Source organism: Silene latifolia, chromosome 8 (assembly GCF_048544455.1).
Source record: "Silene latifolia isolate original U9 population chromosome 8, ASM4854445v1, whole genome shotgun sequence".
NCBI classification, from domain to species: Eukaryota; Viridiplantae; Streptophyta; class Magnoliopsida; order Caryophyllales; family Caryophyllaceae; genus Silene; species Silene latifolia.
The window spans coordinates 109,336,394-109,360,224 of NC_133533.1; the positions used below are offsets into that span (position 1 = coordinate 109,336,394).

At 43.1% G+C, this 23,831-nt stretch overlaps 1 protein-coding gene across 1 annotated transcript; it reads right to left on the reverse strand.

Annotated features, from left to right (window-relative positions):
* Window positions 1-31: 31 nt before the first annotated feature.
* On the reverse strand, window positions 32-8,390 carry LOC141597273 (putative RNA-dependent RNA polymerase 3). The gene is made up of 20 exons (XM_074417659.1): window positions 7,923-8,390; window positions 7,746-7,787; window positions 6,986-7,079; window positions 6,746-6,893; window positions 6,093-6,170; window positions 5,609-5,792; window positions 4,943-5,141; window positions 4,748-4,838; window positions 4,483-4,626; window positions 3,997-4,071; window positions 3,628-3,699; window positions 2,934-3,040; window positions 2,590-2,738; window positions 1,904-2,129; window positions 1,598-1,823; window positions 1,365-1,510; window positions 1,119-1,281; window positions 887-1,031; window positions 615-775; window positions 32-517 (listed from the first exon to the last, which is right to left on the reverse strand). The coding sequence occupies exons 1-20, from the start codon at window positions 8,239-8,241 to the stop codon at window positions 281-283; spliced, it is 3,006 nt and encodes a 1,001-aa protein (XP_074273760.1). The 5' UTR covers window positions 8,242-8,390; the 3' UTR covers window positions 32-280.
* Window positions 8,391-23,831: the final 15,441 nt, after the last annotated feature.

Here is a 23,831-nt window from a genome sequence, read left to right on the forward strand (position 1 = left end):
TAGCAATTATCTCCGTATCACATTGATCACATATCGATAACTCAGTATTTTAATCTACAAATGCACAATTAGTCTACACATACATAAGACGATACAACACAGTTGGAGACGAGGATTACATGAGGCCTATTTATACAAAAGTTACAACAGAACTAATTTTCTACATTCTACAGCTAGCCGTGAGACGACATTTTTGCACAAGATGAGATAAATTAGAATATACAAAAGATAGATTAGTGTTATATGAGATATTCTACAATAATTTTTAGCAACCTGGTTTCTATACGAGTAATTGTCGTTGAACCGATAATAAACAAGGTACTGGTTTCTCGTCTAGGTCATCCATGAATGCCTTCAACAAAGCCGAACCAGCAACTTTCCATGCAAATCCGCAGTACTTGGCCATATTTTTTCCTATTGCGTAATCATATGTGACATGGTAAAGTGCTAGAGCATCAAGACGTATATCAGCCCATGAGCGAGGACTCTTGTCAAGATCATCGGCTCCGTATAATATCTGAGCATTACAGAAGGTTGTGCTAAATAGTTGTGCAGATATGGCCAAGCTTGCAACAAAACCAGACGGATTACATGTACGAGTAAAATGAACGTACCTGTTTGTATTTCTGAATCACATCTCCTGCAGCTTCATTCTTTAACTCGCCATCTAAAGTACACGCCCCTTTCATCTCGTCTCTGTATGTTTTATAATGATCTATCCATGACTGCAATCGGGCTTCGGGAATTTCATCTTCAAAATTAGGTATTTTCCACACTAGGTATCAAGAAAATGTGAAACTGTTACAGGATGCGTCTTTCTGAAACGATCTTACACTGTCCCATATGAGAGAATTTGTGATAGTATAACATTGAAAAAGAAATGTACCGTGGATCAACTTTTCCTCCAATTTTATTTGATCTGCTCTATCAAAGATTTCTCCCAAGACGGATTTGGAATTGTAAGTGAAAGCGTCTCCTCTTCCCATATAATGAGGAAATTTTGAGGGAACCAATTCTTTCGGAACAGTAACCTAGATTATAGCAAAGGAGTTTAAGTGACCTACTTTTAGTTAAGATATTGCACCATAAATAAACAACAAACAAATAAAAGGATAGACCTTTAATCCCTTTTTCGGAGCATCTAAAGCGTCGTAATATATATCAACCAGCTGGAGCATCTTCTTCTTCACGATGCTTTTCTCATCATCACATTCAGGTCCCAGGGTCAATAGACGATCCATGTAGCTCAGCCAGCTATCAGCTGCCAAGCCTGTTGCTTTACTGAGAAGAAAGCGATATCAGATATGTAAGTAAGAATTCGTAAATGAATGTTAACTATGAAAAGATACTTGAAAATAAGTCACCTTGGCTGAAACCGTGTCACTAAGAACAAATTAAATAGCTCATGCTCGAGCTCGTCGGCTGAATAGTCAGACGGCTGCTTGACGATTCCAGTCGGCAAAGTGCAAGTACATTTCCAGGGTTCGCTCGGTTTAAAATAGCTGAGAAGCTGGAAGAGAAATATATGCCATTTGGAATATGAAACATGGATATTGATTGGAGGAAACGGATATAACATAAAACGTAAGTTGCTAACCTCTGGATTTCTAGATACCCAAAACATGTCGCCATCATAATCACCACCCGCCATTTGGTCAGCTGAGGACCTTCTTCCTTTAGTAGAAAAGAATATCGCGTATTTTGAGCTCCCAACAATGTCTTCCAAAGCCTTTTGGTGAGTAGCTTTGAGAACCCGGATGTCACCAAAGTGGATGCCGGGATTTCTATACACAAGTACGTCTCCTGATATTTGTCCGTTGTCACTGCAATAGATTGATCAGATTAACCAAACTAAGCAAAATCACTACTCAATCTCATTTAGATTCTAGACTTAAAGGCGTACTGAATAATGCAAACTTCGTTCTCGTCGAGACAGCCAACTGGGTCAGCAGTGCCCATAAGATAAAAGCTATCTTTGATTGGAAGTCTTCCTTCTTTGAGGCTTTTTTTCTCCTCCTTAGCTAGCACTTGGAGGCGCCATTGGATAAAAGGCTCTTCTAAAGGAACTCCCGACAAAAGCATTCGAGCAACTGTGAAATTGTCATCTATTTCTCCATGGATGAGAGCAACTGTCCACACCCAAAACCAAAACGGAACATCCAAATAATTCATAATTGTTGATGCAATTGTTCAAGCAACCAATTTCATAATTAAAGGACACAATAGCAGATACTCAGTTTGTGTTTTCAACACTCGAGTGAAACTAACCCAACCCAACCCAATGTGACGCATACGGTGACATAACTAAGTAAAATAACTCGAATATGACCTAAAACTAAAATTGGCGGGATCTGACCCGATATAAACATGCACAAAAATACGCAAATCAACCCCAAATGCAAGCATATACGAAATGACACGACACGAACTAACCTATATGGCTACCTGCACCCAACGACCCGGTTGCAAGTCTATACTCACCCTACTATAAGCGGAACCTTGCTGTTATTTCCACACAAAAAGCTGAAAGCAAATAAGACAGATGATTTGCGAATCTGCTGGAGAACCCCAGAACATTTCAAAACTTACCTCGCAGAGCCCCACGCATATTTGATAGCAAATTTCTAGCATCAACAATAACTTCTTCTAGAATATCCGTAAAGAATTCTCTAGGAACACCTCCAAAATGGAGCAGAGCGATCAAAAATCTTGAAAAATTCGGCTGCTTTGGGCGATTACTGGTGTCCATAAAACACTCATCAAAATCTTGATTTGAATCCACATCATTTTAATTGCAGATTTCCACAATTGAGTGAACAAATATAGTAAACTAAAAATCCATGATTGATCAACTTAAGTTCATCAGATGTACATGTATATCTAATCCAGCTACCAACTTCAGAAGAAACAAGAAACATGTATAAGTTAGATACCTGGTTGTCACAATTTCAAATGAGTTGACAGTTGGAGCAGCAATAAGTTGAGGATCAATCTTTACTTTCACCATAGAAGGCCGAATCTGGATTGTTTTTTCCGGAAGCTATAACAAAGACAATAAGCAAGAGTTCCTAGATAGTTAATTTTAAACAGCAATCGAACAACAATGGGCAATACGTATTTTTAAGGGAACCCAAGGCAACACGTTGAGGAATGTGCATTACTGAACAAACAGTAATGTCAATGTGGCAAGGTAGATGCGAATAATGCTCAGTATAACTCATGAATTAAAACAAAAACAAAAACAAAATCTATATTGATGATATCTAGAATAGATGAAAACATATTCCAAAAACTTCCTCTGTCCCCAAATATAGTTTACAACTTCACATTTTTCATTTTAGTTTGTCTCGTTCAAAGTTAACGATTTAAGATTCTTTCCTAGACATGTGTGGTAAAAAATGAAAATGAGATGCCCTAACCAACTCGCATATGCTTGCTAAAAAAAACCGGTTCAAACGCAGACATAAACTATCTGCAAGGGACAAAAAGAACATAAACCACCACAGAAATGATGACAAATGAAGCCAAAGTAAGAGCTACTTAATTTATATGCTGGAGGAGGCGAAGTAATCTCGCATGGCGAGAGATTGCTATTACCATTCAATAGACACATCATTAACATGATACCTTTTTATTCACAAGAACAGTTCCCTTCACCGCACGTCCATTGCAAAACATTCGGAATTGGATCAATAAAGGCTGCAAAATTTCAGAAGAAACCTTAACATATAATATTCACTACGTGCTTCATTAGACGAGGGATTTTGGAGCAAACGGGAGGGAGTGATAAAAAAAATCCCTTGTTTGGATAACAAATGGTGAAATGGAGTAGGACTTAAGAGGGAAATGAAGGAGATTTTGAGGGAAAACTCCCTTCCCTTTCCCACCTCTCCATCCCCTTCCCCTTCCTTTAATCCTTTTCCACCGTTGGTATTCAAACAACGCCTAAAAGAGTATTGCAAGCACTACCCAGAGAAAGAAATCAACTGCACTTACTGGGTCTGATTGGCGACATTTTAACAGGCTGGGCTCCAAAGACTTGTCTAGTAGTTTAATATCATCATGACATCTCTGGAATGACAATTTGAAAAAATTGTGGTTATTATATGGATTGCTTCCAGTTCATGATCCGATAAACAAATTCAAGAATATCTGATGACATTCAAGAATATCTGACATCTGTAAAGCACTGTTTCACATGGGACTACCGTGGAGACTAGTGTTCAAATCCCACACCACCATATATTCAGACTGCTGAAAGATTGTAGGTCTCATACACAGTGTTTTCTCTAGACAGAAAGCAGACACAAGCAATTTTGACGTTGGCAGGTTGCAGTTCGCATGTCGTGAATACCATCACTAACGACTTTATCACTTAAACTAGCACTTCCGCACTAATATATGATACCTTTATTAAGTCTATAGCCTCAGTTCAAAGTAAAATGCCAATTCATTTTACTGGACTGACACATAAGCGTATACCTCAAAGTTAGAACCATTTGCAGAACTTCCTTTAAAGCAATTTCTAGGGCATCTCTGAGCCAAGTCTTCAGAGATGAAACCCGTTCCATCTGTCTGTATCTGAAGTTTCCCATCTTCACCATACACAAAAGAACCATCTTCATTCTATTGCATATATGATATACAGGAAACAAGTTAGGGTAGTAATAAACGGTATGATGATTGCCAGCTAAAGTGGCAGAGCAAAAAAGATAACCATAAACAAAGGTAAACGTAGAAGAATTGCCTTGCATGCTATATCGTCAATATCTTCAATACGCACACCGTCATTCAAATCTACATCCAACTTAATTGTCTTTGACAATATAAGTGAGAACCTGCAGCACAATACATTATACATGCCACTGAGCAAAAAGTGCTAGAAGGAACTTAAACATAACAAGCTACTCAGTACAAGTTACAACAGTGCAACATAACAAACCTAGCCATATAAGCTGATAGACTGGAGACTGTGTGCACATGCATAAAGATGCACCTTGCTGCATGCATGGACATCTTTTGAACAGAATTAGGATTTCCTTTATAGAACTGTGAAAATGAATCCATATTAACAAAATAACACTTCACAGAGCACGATGTTGGATCATTTTTCTTCGTTCCTTTCCCCCCATCTTTAAACGCTGATTACAACAAAAAGGTAATACGAACAAGTTACTCCATGAATTAAGGAAGTACTCTTGAAAGGACAGTGTAAACAGCATTAAGAAAAAAGCTGCACAGGAATAAGATCAATAAGTCGTTTGGGTGACAACATATATAAGATTCCATATCATATTGACACATATATGACTATATGTAATGGGAAAATCTGAAAGATTATCTTCGATCATCAACACATCAGGAGCCATTTGCTATAAATCAAGGGTTGTGTTTTAGATGAAAGTAAGGGTTTTAGAAATTTGACACAAAAACTTACCAAAATACAGAATCGGAAACAGTATAATGTAATTGCCTAAAAAGGAAAATATAAACAATTAAATGCAACGGAGGGCGCCATGTTTATGGTGATCTAAACTGCCAGCATTCTTTTATCCCATTCAAGTATAATTATGGGTGCATACAGCATAACTGGCTTATATGAACTGACCAAAAAAGCGATAGCATCTCGGACCAAGAAAGATCCCCTCTTCTGCAATTTTACGGAACCTGGGGTATGTCATTTCAGAGGAACCATTTGCATTTGTTCTGTCCGCCTCAAACTTAACAATTAAAACATTCTCGTCTTTTAGAACTCTCTGAAGGAAAGTGGTAGTTGTCTCTAGATATGGACCCTGAAAAAGAAAGAGTGGAAAACGATACAAATGACCAACTTAGCCCCCAAATAAGTGGAAAGAATACAGCAAATTCAGAAGCTACATAACGGAGGGAATGCACAGAAGACAAGTCTGGTGGCAATCATTCAAAGTATGTAATATATCTCGAGTTCCACATACTATAAACTCACTGATTTAACAGCAGTGATTTAAAAATGAAACTTGTCACCTATAGCTTCGATAAACACAAATGCAGGAACAAAACAGTGAAGTAGTTGCATGACTTATGACACTTAATTTCTAGAAATTAGAACAAACCTTAAAAGCATAACTTTCATCTGAATAAACATGGCAATGATAGTAGTGAGTTTTCCTTTGAGGATCCCAATCACGATGCTGCAAGAGAGTGAATCAAAATGGATTAAGACATTGCAAGTGTTGTCTATGATCACAAGCATTGGCAAATCCACGTAGAGTTAGAAATACATGAGGTCTCATAGGCTCATAACAACGAATTCATGTAGAACTAGAAATACATGAGGTCACACAACAACAACCATTAGCCTTAAAGGATCAGGAGGGGTCGGAACTAAACAGCCGTATCCTGTGTTAATAAGACAAAGAGGCACTCGTAGACAAAAAATGTGCATTTTGTCCAACTTTGTTATCACAAAATTTAAAGAATTCTCTATAATAATGACACGAAATTTAAAGAGCACGAATGTATGCATTTGCTAGAAGCCACATGACAGGATGACAAACTACAGGTTGAGAATTTAGAGCAGTATTAGAACTCAAGCCTATAGTAGTACATCATGAGGTTGACAAAAATCCTTCCATCGGTTCTCCTTCATTGAGGAGATATTTGATCAAAAAACAAGAGCTGGAGGAGAAGTAAAAGACAATAGACGACAAAAACGTAACTACACTATCATGCATTAACATTTGCAGTAATCTGAATAAAGTTGCACCTTAAATCTATCAGCTTTGCTAACAAGTTCCTTGTCCTGGCCTAATTTATTCCAAATAAGAGACTCATAAGCGCCCATCGAAAGGTGTTCCCCTTGTGCTCTCCAACTCCGGATATCCTCAATTGATGCAACCTTCTCCAACTTATTCCTGCACAGTCACCATCTGAGTCGTCTTTGCCTACCTCAATAGCTCCCCATCCGTCAAGGAAGGAGATGGAAGGTACATTTGCAGATACTTACCTTCCTATGTAACTTAAGATCAGAAAGAGCCTCCTAAATTCAAATCCCTCTAACGCAAGAAAATGGGGACTACACCGTGACCCATTTTCTATACCTATTTCCAATCAAGAAAAGATAAAACCCCAAGTCAAACTCTTTTTCAAATGAATTGCAAAATAATACTCATTGAATTAGCCAAAACTAGAATTTGTCGAAACTTTCATTCTCAAATAATTCACCCATCAATTTGAGTCAAAATGACATAAATCATACTTTCTCTATTTGAGTCAATTAGAACAAAATGTCAAATAATGCTTAATGGAAGGGGCGTGTTCAAGCTGATGGAATACCCCGCCGTCACATTCACAACTTGATACGAAACCTCAGTACTATTCAGTGATCATAATCATAGTTTCTACAACTAGTACTCACAATCTGATGCAATTATGAACATCAAACTTCCAATTAGCGACAATATCAAAATATAAATGAGAAATTTTATCAAAAGAGAGATTTGGGGAAAGAACCCAGCAAATTGACAAGAAACTTAGTGATCAGGAACATAGTTCATCACTAACTACAAAAAAGAAAAAAAGAAAAAAAATGCATTCTTCAACCAAAAGTTTCCTCCGTCCCATTCATTTGTTCACCTTTGATTAAAATACCTCTCACGCATGATAAAAAATAAGTAAACAAATAATCGGGACAAGGAATAACAAGTAAGACATACTAAAAATTACAACTTGAGAACAAAACATAATCAACATGCAAAAAATCATACCATACTGAGGAGAAATCCCTGAACTAGAAACAGAATTACTTCCTGCACAAAAATAAATCATTAGAGCAAACAAATACTCCCTCCGTCGCAATCATTTGTTTACCTTTTGTATTCAAATGTAAACAAATTATATCATAAAAAACCAACATATAACTAAAATCAAAAATACCCAACAACCTTGAGAACTGCAAGAAGCCGAAACCCTTGAAAATTGAGTAGAAAGTGTGCTCATTTTTTGAGGAGATTGTGTAAATCCACCATTATTATTTGCTCTATAATTCTTAGCCTTATATACAATAAACCCCGCAAAAGATTTAGTGATTTTAGACCGTCTAATTTGTTTAAGAATTTCAAGAGAAATTACTTCACCAAGTGAAGCAAGTTCTCTTCTTGCATGATTGTCGGGATTAGGTTGACATTGTTCTTCACAAATCAAATTAATTAAATTTTCTACAGATTCTGGAAGTGGGTATTCTGTAGAATGATGAACTGACATTATTAATGGATTTGTTTCAGATGAAATTTGGTGGAATTCTGGGATTTAATTGCAGGATTTTGAAATTTGTATAAAAAATGGGCATTTGAAGAATTTATAGAATGGTCTATGATGTTCAAATTGAGTAAAGTTGAAATTTGAAATGCTGTTCAATTGTTCATTGTCTGACTGAATGTCTCTACTGACAAGCTGAAGTGACAACAGGAAGTCTCTCTCAAAAATATAGGAACATTTTTTTCTAAAAAAACTTTCTTGAGAAGTTTAGACTTGTTTGGTAAAACTGACTGAAAATGTACCTAAAACCTGAATAGGTACCTGAAACCTGATAAGGTGACTGGAATAAAAAGGTACCTCAAAAGCTAGCTGAAAATTAGAAACTGATAAGGTAGCTGATTAATTGTAAAGTGTTTAGTAAAACTAACTGAAAAGGTAACTGATTTTTTGTAAAATGACATAAAAGGACATTAATAATTATAATAAAATAATTTAAATAAAGGGTAAATATGTAAAGTAGAACATTTCAAATTTCACTGAAACTTTAAAAAGCTACCTAGAGTAGCTTTTTCATTTCAGTGACTGAAAAAGTCATTTCAGTGACTAAAATGACTTTACCAAACAGCACTAGGTAAAACAACTACCTGAAATATTAGTCAAATAAGGTTGCTTGGTCAAATCAGGTATCTGAAATGCATTGCCAAACATAGCCTTAATGTGAGCCACTATCCGTCGTAAGCTTGTGTCGGATAGTGACCCTGTCACAATATGTAAGTTGAAGGGCAAGTGGGGTGCTCCATATCCGTACCACTTGCCCTCCCACTTGCAATTGTGTGAGAGGGCCACTATCAGTTTGTAACGGATAGTGTCCGTCACAAATGAGAAATTGCCTTAATGTGAAACCGTCTTAAATCGGGTCTGGATTTTCTCCATCACTCTCTTCTCTTCATTACCTTTCATTACCTTTTGATGGTCCGGATTTTGTTACAAATCATCGAGCGGTCAAGTGTTTTGATGAGGTGAGAAGAGTATAATAATCCCCTATTTACTTAATGAACTAGTTTGAAAACTCGTACTTCGTACGGCTTAATGACTTTGATTATATTAAAACCAAGTGATAAACATTATTAATAAGGTGTTATGATTATTATAATTGTTCCGGGTATGAATTCCGAAGCAGGTTTGTTTACCACGCTAGCTTTGTCGAATAATGCCTCTTCTAGCCTTGACTGCTCTCCTCGGCCTCTCCTGCAACAATGAGCAAACTGAGGGCTTGGCTTTGTGCCAAGCGTACTCACTCCGACGCTCAAGTCAGTGAACTTATTGTGATTAAGTAGAATGTTGCTTGATGACGTGTATTGTAGAGAGATGAGAGAGATAATACCAATTTAAGTGGTTCTTAGGTTAGATTTTGGATCCCCTCCTCAATGAGGATTGAGGAGTATTTATAGACTTTCACCTTTTGTCACGTGGTAGCCAAGTGGGCCAAGTGGCATAGCGGTGGAAAGATCGATCTACCCTCGGCCGAGGGACCTATGGCGGCCGGAGCCTGGTTGACTCTATCCGAGGGTTCTTGGATATGAGTACGCGGTATGTGCCCCGGTGGTAGGTTGCCATGCCGAGACCAGTGTGCGGCAGCCGAAAGGCCGCATCGGCCGGGATGTCTAAGTCACCGGCTTGTCTTTGTGGATATCTTTGACCTCGTTCAATATGTTGACTTGGTCGGCGGGGCGAGAATATGCCCCATCAATTTGCCCCAGCCGTAGTCTATGCCGTGGTATGGGCTCCGATGTATCTTTGAGTGTATATTCTCGTGCAAGTGAAAATTTTCTCGCCCCGCTTATTTCGACAGCCGTATCAGTATCCCCCTCCACATGGATGTGTAATGGACATCAAAATGTGGAAGAGAAAGTCTTGCTCGCCGGCGGACCCAAGGTTGAGAGTGCTTGTAATTTTGATTGCCCCGCCGGTCTTTGCCTAGCTTGGTTAGTCGTGTTGCCGGCGGAGAATAGATACTTTAGGAGTTTTGCTGAGGAAGATGAATAGGCAAAGGGATATGAAGGGGCGTGTTGAAGACGCTTGGTTACTGTTGCTTTGATTGACATTCAACTGTTGCGTCGATTGACATTCCGTGTACGCATGCCTGACATGTGTCTCTTCGTTGATTGGCTGACGCCTCATGGGCTGCGTTTTGATTGGTCCTCCTTTATGGGCCTTTGCCTATAAATACCAGATCAATGAATGAAATTGGTTAATAATTTCATTCATTCTAAAAAATTTTCTTCTTTCCAAAATTCCAAGTCTTTCCCTCTCTTCCGATCTTCAGAATTTTTACGTCGGCGTAGCACTTTTCTTCAAGGTAAACCGAAAAAACTTTTCAACTTTTTGTTTTGTTTAAGTAATTGTTGTGAACCATGTCTTCTACGATGCCGGTCCCCAAGATGCCGTGCGCCGGGGTTCCCCGTCGCGTTTTGATGAGGAGGAGGCGGTAGCCGCAATTCCGTTAAGGTCGAGGGGCCCTAGGTCTCCTTCCCCGAAGTTGACCGCAGAGTTCGGGAGCAAGTGGGAAGATGATGTTGATGATGAGGAAAGGAATCCTTCCGGTGCGGAGAGGGCGACAGTCTTGCATCATTACGATGCTTGTACCATCGGCCCCAATCGTGCTTGGACCGATGGGCTCGCCCGCCGCTCGCTCTGAATTTTTCAAGAGCACTTCTTTTTGGCAAGGGGTACAACATTGTCATCCCCGGAGAGGGTCGACCGTCTGTTGCCCTCCCCCGGGTCACATCGGCGTATATATGAGGCACTTGGAGTATGGTCTCCGGTTTCCTCTCAATATGTACGTCTCTACCATAATTCAGGCGATGAACGTTGCGGCGGCGCAGCTTCACCCCTTTGGCGTTAGGACTATAGTCGGCTTCGTGTGGTTGTGTCTCTTTAGGGGGTGACCCCAACGGTAAATTTATTCCGCCGAATTCATTTTCTTCGAATGAATGTTCAAGGTGGCCGGGGTGGTATAGCGTCCCGACCGAGCCAGGCTATCTCACCGTGCCTAAGCTCACCTCTTGCAAGGGCTGGAAGGAACGGTGGGTGTATGTCGAGGTCCCGGATGATTATCCGTTGCCTCGGTCTTTTCAAAGACCACGTTAACTTGCGGTGCGAGAGCAAAGGGGAGCGTGAGAAGATGATCCCCAAGGGCAAGAATAAGATGGACGCCGGAATGTCTATCTTAATGAGGACGAGAAGCGAGCACTCGAAGCTTTTCGAGGTCGATGATGATGGGGCGCCGAAGGTTTGGTTGCCCCCGACGCAAGTCATCTTGATGGACGAGCCGCTTTGCTATGTCGGCCTCATACCGGCCCTAGCACGGGGTGAGTGGGGTCGGTGTGAGGCCCATTTCTGCTTTAATGTTTTTCGTTGTTTGTTTCTTGACATGTCCCTTTGTCTAAGTTTTACTTTGTTTCTTTTACGAGCACTTTGGTCCCGTTACGTCCGAGCAACTCCTCGAGAAGATGGGGCTGGACAAAGACGGAAACGTTAAGGAGAAGAATCCGAAGGTCGATGTGCATGACCGCCGTCCGTCGCCTCGACCTCCCGAAGGGCTTGGACGAGACGGCGGCCCAGGCCAAGGTAGGCTGCGCCTTGCCTCGCCGGGTCCGAAAAGCCAAGTCTACGGCGGCGACGGTGTCAACCTCGATTCCGCCTCTACCGAGGTGGAGGTCGTTGACATTGTCGACGGAGAGGATTCCGATCTTTGAGGATCTCCGCTTAGGCGTAAGAGGAAAAGATCTACCCATGCCACCGATGCTTCGCTTCCGTCGCTCATGTTAATGCCGGTAGCCGAGGAAACGGGTCAACCGGCCAAGAAGAGCAAGCCCTCCGGTGCAGTGTCTAACTTGCGGCTCGTTTTAGCCGCTCATTAGATATACCCGATGACCGGCTCTCTGGTATGTCCATGAACGTTGACGTGGACTCTTTGGTTGAATTTTTGTAGATCAACCGGCGCGATCATCCCAATTATCGAGCGGCGAGTTGAGAAGAGGCCTATGCAGACGGCGGGAAAAAATGCCGACTCCGTACTCGCGTCGATATCCAACGACCAGCTCACAAATGGGAGGGTACAAGGCTGAGCAAGAGGATTGGGATTTGGTCCGATCTGGCCGGCTCTCGTATTAGGGAGCAAGAAAAGGCCTTGGCCGAGATGGGACCGTTGATAGAGCAGCTGAGGCTCGATGTTGTTGCCGCAAAGGGGGTGGCCGGGAAGGCTAAGCATGACCTCCTTGCCGCACAAGCGCGGGTCGAGGAAATTGAGAAGCTGCTGTCGGCCGAGAAGGCCAAGGTAGAGGCTGCTGATTCTGCCGCCGCCAAGTTGAAGGAGGAACGGGACAGGTACAAGGGCGGCTACGACGTTGTTGTCGCCCAAAGGGAGGAGTCGAAAAGGGCGTATCGGCTCCAAGCGGAGTCGCATAGGGAGACTAGTGCTATCCTTGCCCAAAGGGAGAAGGATATTGAGACGCTTCAAAGCACGATTCTCCCTCGCATGTGTGCTCAGTATAGGGACCTGACCGAAGAAGCTTTCAGGGAGGTGATAGATGAGGTCTATCCGGATGGCTCCTTTCTGTGGACAAAATTTGATGAGCTGTTCGACGATAGGCTCGAGGCTAAAGAGAAGGCTGCGGCGGATAAGGCTGCCGAGGATGCGAGGGCCAAGAAGGAGGAGGAGGCGACCGCCGCAAAGCGGCCCTTGCGAGAGAAGACGAGGGCGGCCAAGGAGGAGTCCGCTAGACCAAGGCACCGAGGATGCTAAGGCCGCTAAGAAAGCTGCGGCGGATAAGGCAACTGAGGATGCCAAGGCTGCCAAGAAAGCTGAGGATGCTAAGGCTGCCCAGATTGCATCTAAGTCGCTCACCGAGGGCAACGCTGCGATGGCGGTAAGGGCAAGCGAGAACAGGCATAGGGAGACGGGCGGTCGTCACCAGGCTCACCCGGCGTCTCGGATAGCTTCAGCTATTCGGGGCCAACTATTAAGCCTTTTCTCCCCGCCATCCTTTTGGCGCTTCAAAGAACCAGTCCGAAAACTTTTGCTTTACTTTTCCTTGTATTTTGTAAGACCTTGGTAGGTAGAGTCTTGGCTTATCCCAAAGGGGACGGCCGTCGTCTGTGCTTCTCCTTCTTGTAACTCGTTATCTTTTTCTTAATAAGAATTTTGCTTGCTTTGCCTCTGGCTGGGCCGAGGCATTTGGTCTACCCCTTCACTTGTCTTCTGGCGTTAATTAATTGAGCGCTTTTTGTTTTTACCTTCGGCTTGGCCGAGGCAGTTAGAATGCGTATCTCAACTGTGTTTAACGTCTTTAAGCTCGGTCTTAATTTGCCGAGGGCAGTTGCGTTAATTAATTGAGCGCTTTTCGTTTTTACCTTTGGCTTTAGCCGAGGCAGTTTAGAATGCGTATCTCAACTGTGTTTAACGTCTTTAGATTCGGTCTTAATTTGCCGAGGGCAGTCGCGTTTCACTCGTCTCTTCCCGGCCAGTTACCGGGGCAACGGAGTTTACGTTTTGACCGCCGTTGAACATATGTTAGCATATCGGCTCGTCCCCCCGTCACTCCCGTTAAAGGCCGGGATGATCGAGGTTTTGGCTCTGTCTGTTGTGTACATATGTTAGTATGCCTTCTGATTGGGGTGAATTAACACTTTGATGAAAAACTTGGATGACTCCTCATTAGATATGAATATGCATTGGGGTGCCAACAATTGTTTTGGGCAACTCCGCTGTTATACAAAGTATTTTCTGAGATTGTCGGTGTTCCAATGGCTCATCAAAGGTACATCTCCCATGTCCGTCAGCCGGTATGTACCCGGCCTCATTTCTTCAACTACCTTGTAGGGACCCTCCCAGTTGGCCGTCAACTTGCCATGGATGTTTCCTTTGTTGGTGGCAGCTGACTTCCTTAGGACCAGATCTCCTACTTTTAAGTCCCTTTTGTGGACTCTTCGGTTGTAGGCCCTTTTCATTCGGCTCTGATATACTGCTAAGTTGAGGCGTGCCGTATCTCGGCTTTCTTCGACCAGGTCCAGGGAGGTTCTTAGGCCTTCCTCGTTTTCATCTGGGTTAAAAGTGGCCGTTCTGAATGTTGGCACCGTTGCTTCAATCGGCAGGACTGCTTCGGACCCGTAGACTAGGTGAAAAGGACTGTACCCCGTTGCTTCTTTCTCCGTGGTCCGGAGGGACCATAGAACGCCGGGTAGCTCATCGGCCCATCTTCCCTTGAGGTCTTCAACTGTCTTCTTCAAGCCGTTGAGGATCGTTTTATTGGCTGCCTCCGCCTGCCCGTTGCTCTGGGGGTGGCAGACGGAGGAGTATGCAAATTTGACGGTGACCTGGTCGGCGGGCAGCGGCGTATCTGGCATTATTGGCATCCCGAACTCCGGTTGAATTATCCGGCTGGTGGAGGGCTGCACAACTCCAGAATTGTGGACGGTATCACCTGGGTGGAGGGGCTCTTCGGTTACGAACACCTCTTGTTCTTTTGACATCTTCTTAGCTTTTTGGGTGGGTTTTTTTTGTGTTTGGGAATGACTAGCTTCTAGTATCTGTATCCCCACAGACGGCGCCAATTGTTCCGGGTATGAATTCCGAAGCAGGTTTGTTTACCACGCTAGCTTTGTCGAATAATGCCTCTTCTAGCCTTGACTGCTCTCCTCGGCCTCTCCTGCAACAATGAGCAAACTGAGGGCTTGGCTTTGTGCCAAGCGTACTCACTCCGACGCTCAAGTCAGTGAACTTATTGTGATTAAGTAGAATGTTGCTTGATGACGTGTATTGTAGAGAGATGAGAGAGATAATACCAATTTAAGTGGTTCTTAGGTTAGATTTTGGATCCCCTCCTCAATGAGGATTGAGGAGTATTTATAGACTTTCACCTTTTGTCACGTAGTGGCCAAGTGGGCCAAGTGGCATAGCAGGTGGAAAGACTGATCTACCCTCGGCCGAGGGACCTATGGCAGGCCGGCGAGCCTGGTTGACTCTATGCCGAGGGTTCTTGGATATGAGTACGCGGGTATGTGCCCCGGCTGGTAGGTTGCCATGCCGAGACCAGTGGCGGGCAGCCGAAAGGCTGCATCGGCTGGGATGTCTAAGTCACTGGCTTGCTGTGGATATCTTTGACCTCGTTCAATATGTTGACTTGGTCAGCGGGCACAGAATATGCCCCATCAATAATGATAGGTGTGAAATTAAAACGCCAACTCGTGCCACATTCAACAAATCAATATATATTTTATTTGAACCATATATCCACCCTTCAAATAGTAATGATCACTAAACAAATTCAATGTTTACATGTCTAATCATTTGTTTACGTATGATTAAAATATCTCTTTTAAAGAAAAATAAAAGATAATACGTGTGATGAATATGGTAGACTAATTTTGTTGATACTTAACATTGAATTTGTTTAGTGATCATATACTTATTAAGAGACTCAAAAGATTTTGGGTTGATATATAAGTTCCAAAAATAACTCCTATTTATAATCATAGGTTCACCCCACTTTATGTTAATTTTTCGATGTGGGACAATTTGACTATTTATACATTATTATTCAATGTTGGACAAATAACATTGTAAGAAGTACACTATCTTTTTCGCACCTAGCTCGACATCCAACCCGATTACTAATGAGAAAATATAATATACTATATTCGTAAGATTTTTCTATACTTATATACATATATGATGATGTTTTTCTAAGTATGTTATTTGTCCCACATTGAAAAATAAATTAGGTGTGGTGAATATACTACATATAAATAGTTGAGTTGTCCCACATCAGGTGATTATCATGGTGAAGTTTCCTAAAGATTACTTTAGGAAAGTATGATAAATAATATTTTTGGATGTAAAAAAATAAAGTGTAGAATCTTTTAACAACTCGATTTAATAATGAACAAATACTATTTATCAAATGAAATGTAAATGTCTTTATATAAAAATTATAAACATGACTTAGGCCCTGTTCTTTTGGACTGAAATTGTCTGAATCAATCGAATCAACTTAATGGAGCTGAATCGAATCAATCAACTTAATGGAGCTGAATCAATCAATCAAATGAACTGATCTCAATCAATCAATCGATTTGAATCAATCAAATCAAAATAATAATAATAATAAAAAGATAATAATAATAATAATAATAATAATAATAAATATTATAATAAAAATAATACCAATAATAATAATAAATATTATTATAATATTATCCATTAATAATAATAATATATTAATATAATCTAATAATAATAATCTAATAAGATATATAAAAAATAAAATAATAATATAATAATATAATAATAAATATAGTGATAATAATAATATATTAGTAATATAAATGATAACATTATTAATAATAATAACTAAAAAATAAATAATAATAATAATATAATAATAATAGGTCTAATATAATAACTTATTAACATAATAATATTAAATATAATAATAATAATAATAATAATAATAAATATGTGATTAATAATATTAATAATAATGAGTATATTAATAAAATAATAAATAATAAATAATAAATTAGTAATATAATAATAATAATAAATATGTTATGAATAATATTAATAATAATAAATATATTAATAAAATAATAAATATAATAATATAATAATAATAATAATCAATAATGTATTAAATATAAATATAATAATATAAACAATACCAATTAATTATTAATATATATAATAGTAATATAATAAATATAATAATATTAATAATAACAATAGTAAATACATTAATATAAAAATAATAATGATATCAATAAGAATAATAATAGTAATGTTGAAATAAACTAAACTGAACTAAACTGAACTGAACTGAACTGAACTGAACTGAACTGATCTGAACTGAACTGAACTGAACTGAATTGAGCTGAACTGAACTGAACTGAACTGAATGGAGCTGAACTGAACTGAACTTATTAGAACTGAAATTAAGTCCAAAAGAACATGGCCTTAGATATATAATGTAGGAAATATATCCACTTTAATTTTTATATCATATTGTGGAGATATGATATAACTCTTAAGAGTTCTTTAAGACAATACTTAAGAGACTCAAAAGATATTGGGTCAATACCTAAATTTCAATAATGCCTCATATTTATACTCATAGAATCACCCTACCCTATGCTAATCTTTCTGTTCCGGGTGTTTATTCCGGAGCAGATTTGTTTACCACGTAAGCTTGGTGAAATGATGTCTTTCCTTGTCTTGACTCTTCCTTTCGGTCTCTCCTGAAACGATGAACAAACTGAGGGCTCGGCTTTGCACCGAGCGTACTCACTCCGACGCTCAAGTCAGTGAACTCAAAGGGATTAAGTTGTATGTTACTTGACAAAGTATATTGTAGAGAGATAAGGGAGTTTATACCAGATGAATAGTGAGTTTTAGGTTAGATTGTGGATCCCCTTCTCAATGAGAGAAGTGGAGTATTTAAAGACTTTCACCTTTTGTCACGTAGTGGCCAAGTGGCTAGCAGGTGGAAAGACTGTTCTACCCTCGGCCGAGGGGCCCATGGCAGGCCGGCTGACTCCATGCCGAGGGGTCTTGGATATGAGTACGCGGATATGTCTCCCGGCCGGCTGATGGCTCACCGGGACCCAGTGACCGGCCGACAGAGGCTCCGTCGGTTAGGCGGTCTAACATGTTGACTTGCTGTCTCTTGATCCTTGACCTTGCTCAATATGTTGACTCGGTCAGGGGGTGCAGAATATGCCCCATCAATTTGCCCCCAGCGTAGTCTATGCCGTGGTATGGACCTTCGATGAGTGTTTGAGCGTATTCTGCGCAAGTTGAAAATTCTTCCCCGGCTTCCTCTTCCTCGGCTTGCTTTTGTTCAGGCCGTACCATGTCCCCCCTCCACATGGATGTGTAATGGACATCAAATGTGGAAAATAAGATGTCGCTGGCCGGCGGGTCCAAGGTTAAGAGTGCCGGATGCGTTGATTGCCCCGTGTCTTTGCCAAGCTTGGTTGATCACCGGCCGTTTGGCAAGTAGATAACAAGGAGCGTGTTGAAGAAGATACGTCGATTGGCATTCTCGCCAAGTAGCGTGTCAAAGAAGATTGGTAATCGTTGACGATTGACATTCCGTGGCTGCATGCTTGACATGTGTCTCGTTGTTGATTGGTTGACGCTTCATGGGCTTTGCCCTGATTGGTCGGATTGAGTGGGCTTTGCCCTATAAATAGGAGAGTTAGCCCCTGAATTTGGCCTTCCAAATTCATTCTCTCAAAAATTTTCTTCTTTTCGCTTAGTTTTCTTTGACGAAACCTCTCTCTAGTCTTCGAAGCGTTACTCGGCGTAACACTCTTCTCAAGGTAAACAAACAAATTTTCCAACTTTTTACTTGTTAAGTTTTTGTTGTGAACATGTCTTCTACTGATGCCAGTCCTAGTAATCCTGCGCCGGGGGGTTCCCCGTCGCGCCTTGATGAGGAGGAGGCACTGGCCGCCATCCCGATAAGGTCTGGGGGCCCTAGGTCTCCTTCTCCTGAGGTTGATGATCAGTATTTGGATGGTTTCTCGGATGATGACGATGGTGATGATGACGGTGATGATGACAGTGATGATGAGGAAAGGACTCATCCTGATGAGGAGAGGCCGCAAATCCTGGACCACGACGACGCCTGTAAGATCGGCCCTGATCGTACTTGGACCCATAAGTTCGCCAGTTGTTCTGGTCCTAACTTTTTCGAACATCATTTCTCCTTCGGCAGGGAGTATAAGATTGTTATTCCTAGAGAGGGTCAGGCCGTCTGTTGCCCTCCCCCGGGTTGTATCGGCGTATACATGAGACACCTGGAGTATGGACTCCGGTTTCCTCTCAATACATACGTTGCTGCTATAATTAAGGCGATGAACGTCGCTGTGGCACGCTTGCATCCGTTGGCCATTCGTACGATCGTTGGCTTTGTGTGGCTATGCCGCTTTAAGGGGAGGCCCCAACGGTGAACTTATTCCGCCGGCTTCATCACCTTCGACTGAATGTTCAAGGTGGCAGGGGGTGGTATAGCGTGCAGACCGAGACAGGTTATATCACCGTCCCCAAGCTTACTTCCTGCAAGGACTGGAAGTCACGGTGGTTATCCACTGCCTCGGTCCTTTCAGCACCGCGTCAATTTGCGGTGCGAGAGCAAAGGGGAGCATGAGAAATATGTCTCCCGGCATAAGCTTAAGATGGACGCCTTGAAGGTCCCTCTTAATGCGGACGAACGGCGGGCAATGAAGCTGTTTGAAACTGAGAAGGATGGGTCGCCGAAGGGATGGATGCCCCCGACGCAGATCATTCTTCAAGATGAGCCGCTCTGCCACGCCGGCCTCATACCGGCCCTAGCACAGGGTGAGTGGGGTCGGTGTGAGGCCTATCTCTGCTTTTAATGTTTCTGTTTTTTGAACTTTGATTTATTTCTTTTATTTAACTCTTACTTCGTTTCTTTTACAGACCGTTTTGGCCCGGATCTGTCTGAGGAAATCCTCAAGAAGATGGGACTTGACAAGGACAAGAACGTTGTTGAGATGCATCCGAAGGCCGATGCACGTGATCGCAGACCGGCGCCAAACGACCTTATGGACCAGCAGTTGAAGGCCCTAGATACGACGGCGGCCCAGGCGAAGGTTGCCGGTAACATACCGCGCCGAAAGCGAAAAAAAATGTCTTCGGCGGCGACGGCGTCAACTTCAGTTCCACCTCCAATCCCTTCAGTCCAAAAGGAGACGGTGGAGATCGTCGATATTACCGAGGAGGAGGTCACATTGGCAGAGGAATCTCCTCTCTTACGCAAGAGAAAAGAGACTGCTGCTGCCGCTGCTGCTACTACTGCTACCGAGGCCGGCAAAGAAATGGGTCCTCCGGCCAAGAAAGCCAAGCCTGGTACAGATCTAACCTGTGGCTCAGACTTAGCCGGTTCATTAGGCGTTCCTGATGACAGGCTCTCTGGTATGTCCATGAATGTTGACATGGATGCTTTGATTGAATTTTTTGTAGATCAACCGCCGCCGTCTACCGGACACACTGTTGAACGGCGTACTGAGAAGCGGCCTGCGCAGACGGGTGGTAAAGATGCCACCGTCGTCTCCTCCTTCCCGAAGCCTACCCCCGCCCAGATTAGGTCGGAGGGCCTAAGTTTGTCCAGGATGCTGGCGAAGTGGGCTGATGTGGCCGGTGCTCATATTATAGAGCAAGAAAAGGTCATGGCTGAAGTTGCCCCACAGCTTGATCGGCTCAGGCTTGAGCTCGCTGCTGCGAAGAAGGAAGATGAGAGGGCCAAGGCTGAGGCTGAAAAGGCGGTCCTTGCTGAGCGAAAACTTAGGGAGGACGCTGAAAAGGCGGTCCTTGCTGAGAGAGCTAAGGTTGAGGCTGCGGGGGCTGAAGCTGCTAAGCTGCTGGAGGAGCGTGAGAAGCTTCAGGCTGTCGTCGACTTCACCGCTGGGAAGAGGGACGAATGGAAGTCCATGTTTAAGGCCCAGGGGAAGGCGCTTCGGAATATGAAGGCTATCATCGCCCAGAGGGAGTTGGACATTGAGACGCTCCAAAGCGTCATTCTTCCTAACATGTGCGCCCAATACCGGGACCTGGCCGAAGAAGCCGCCAGGGAAGTGATCGGGGAGCTCTTTCCTGAAGGCTCCTTCCCGTGGAAGAGATTTGACGAGCTGCTTGATGACAAGCTTGATGCTAAGGAGAAGGCCGCGGAGGCGAAGGCCGCTGAGGAGGCAAAGGTGAAGAAGGAGGAGGAGGAGGCTGCGGAGAAGGCGGCCCGGGATGCCAAGGCGAAGGAGGCCAAAGAAGAGGCCGAGAGGGCAAGGGCACGTGAAGCTTCCGGATCTCCTTCTGGGTCGCCTATCAAAGATGATTCTGTTGCGGCTACCAGTGGTGAGCAGCAACTGGCATAGGGAGACGGGCGGCCGTTACCAGACTCACCCGGCATCTCGGATAGCTTTAGCTGTTCGGGGGCCAACTATTGAGCCTTTCCTCCCTGCCATCTTTTGGCACTTCAAAGTTTTATGTCTGTACCTTTATGCTGTTACTTCTTTTTTGTAAACTTTGGTAGGTAGTGTTTAGGCTATCCCAATGGGGACGGCCGTCGACTTCTTCCTTGTAACCTGTAAACATTTTTAATAAGAGTTTGTTTACTTTGCCTCTGGCTTGGCCGAGGTCTTTTTCTCATTTTTGTCTGAGTTATCTTCTTACGTTATTAATTGAGCGTTTCTTTTCTGTTTCTACCTTCGGCTTTGCCGAGGCAGTTAGAATGCGTATCTCAACTGTACTTAACGTTTTTAAACATGTTGGCATGTCGGTCGCTTCCTCCACCGCCCGAGGCGGTCAGATTTGCGTGTCCCAACCGCCGCTGTGAACATGTTAGCGTATCGGTCGTTGTGTCCCTGCTGCTTCCCGGCCTTGGCCGAGGGAATCGGGGTTACGGCGCGACAGCGTTCGTATCTATAGACGATTATTGATCGCGTCCTCGTCCACGCCCGGTCTTAATTTGCCGAGGTGTCAGATTTGCGTCTCAACGGTACTCATACGTTCTTAAGCTCGGTCTTAATTAGCCGAGGGCAAGTCGTGGTTCCCTCGTTTCTTCCCGGCTTTGGCCGGGCAACCGAGTTAACGTTTTGATCGTGTTGTATATATGTTAGCATTTTGGCTCGTTCCCCCGTCACTCCCGGTTAGCGGCCGAGGTGACCGAGGTTTTGGCGCTGTCTGCTGTGTACATATGTCTTCTTTTGTAGGACTATGGGAGGGACACTCCATTTTGATGGAAAACTTGGAACACTCTTTATTAGAAGTAATCATGCGTTGGGGTGCCCACAACGGTCTCGGACACCTCCGCCGCTATATGAAGTATTTTCTGAGGTTATCTGTGTTCCAGTGGCTCATTAAAGGCACTCCCTCCATGTCGGTTAGCCGGTATGTACCCGGCCTCATTTCCTCAACCACTTTGTAGGGTCCTTCCCAGTTGGCCGTCATTTTGCCATGGATGTTTCCTTTGTTGGTGGCGGTTGACTTTATTAGGACTAGATCTCCTACTTTTAAGTCCCTTTTGTGGACCCTTCGGTTGTATGCTCTTCTCATTTTGTTTTGGTAAACGGCCAAGTTGAGCGGTGCCGTATCTCGACTTTCTTCAACCAGGTCTAGGGAGGCTTTCAGGCCTTCCTCATTTTGGACTGGGTCGAAGGTTTGCCTTCTAAATGTGGGCACCGTTGCTTCAACTGGCAGGACGGCCTCAGACCCATAGACAAGGTGGAATGGACTGTACCCCGTTGCTTCTTTCTCCGTGGTTCGTAGTGACCATAGGACGCCGGGTAGTTCATCAGCCCATCTTCCCTTTAGATCTCCAACCTTCTTTTTCAATCCGTTCAAAATTGTCTTGTTAGCTGCCTCCGCCTGCCCGTTACTCTGAGGGTGGCAGACGGAGGAGTATGCGAACTTGATACCGTGCTCTTCTAGCCAGTTCATCACCAAGTCACTCCAAAACTCTCGACCGTGGTCAAATACCATGACTTGGGGTAACCCAAAATGAGTTATGATGTTCTCCCAGATTACCTTTCTGACGGCCGCCGTGGTCTTGGCAGGTACTGCGACAGCTTCGACCCATTTGGTGAAGTAGTCAACGGCGACAATTAGGTACTTTCTTCCTCCGGAGGCCGTCGGAAATGGCCCCGGTAAATCCATACCCCATTGTGCAAATGGTAACGGACTGAGTACTGGTTGCAGGTCTCGGGAAGATGCATGTATCACCGGAGCATGCATCTGACAGTTCTTGCACTTTTTGGTCTTAGTTCTGGAATCTTCCAGCATGGTAGGCCAGAAGTAGCCGGCTCAGAGAGCCTTGTGGGCTAGCGTTCTTGCCCCCATGTGGTGTTCGCAGATGCCTTCGTGAATCTCTGTCAGAATGAGCTCCGCGTCGGCTGGGCCGACACATTTCAAAAGTGGTCTTATCACAGACCTTCTGTATAGTTCTCCTTCGAACACCAGGTACCTTGCGGCGATCCTTTTTATCTTCTGGGAGAGACTGCGGTTCTCCGTCAACTCTTTTGTAAGCTTGTACTTCATTATTGGAGTCATCCACGTCGTCTCGGCTTCTATGTCGCCCACCATGCCAACGGTCTCAGTGATGCTTTTAGCATTCCTGATATCCACTAGCACGGTTCGACTGACATTCTTGATGGTTGAACTGGCGATTTTTGAGAGAGCGTCGGCTCGGTTGTTCTCGGACCTGGGGATGCATTGGATTTGGAAAGATTTTAATTTTGCTGTGTCAGCTTTTACCTTTTCCAGGTACCTTACCATCCCGTCGTCTCGAGCCTCAAACTCTCCTCTGACTTGGTTAGTAACCAATAGTGAGTCTGTCTTCAACACAATGTGTTCTCGCCCATCACTCTAGCTAACTCGACTCCGGTTATCACCGCCTCGTATTCGGATTCGTTGTTTGAGGCCGAGAAGGTAAACTTCAAGGCGTACTCAAATTCGTCCCCGTTTGGGCTGATGATAAGGATGCCGGCTCCTGAGCTGTTCGTCGTGGAGGACCCGTCGG

Bases quoted from the DNA above. Each gene is read 5' to 3' on its own strand.
- LOC141597273 (XM_074417659.1), bottom strand. From the start codon at position 8,241: ATGTCAGTTCATCATTCTACAGAATACCCACTTCCAGAATCTGTAGAA. The intron at 5,142-5,608 runs GTCAGTTCATAT...TGTTGTAATCAG, and splicing joins GAGATGCTATCGCTTTTTTG to CGTTTAAAGATGGGGGGAAA. The intron at 4,839-4,942 runs GTTTGTTATGTT...ATTGTGCTGCAG, and splicing joins CTATCAGCTTATATGGCTAG to GTTCTCACTTATATTGTCAA.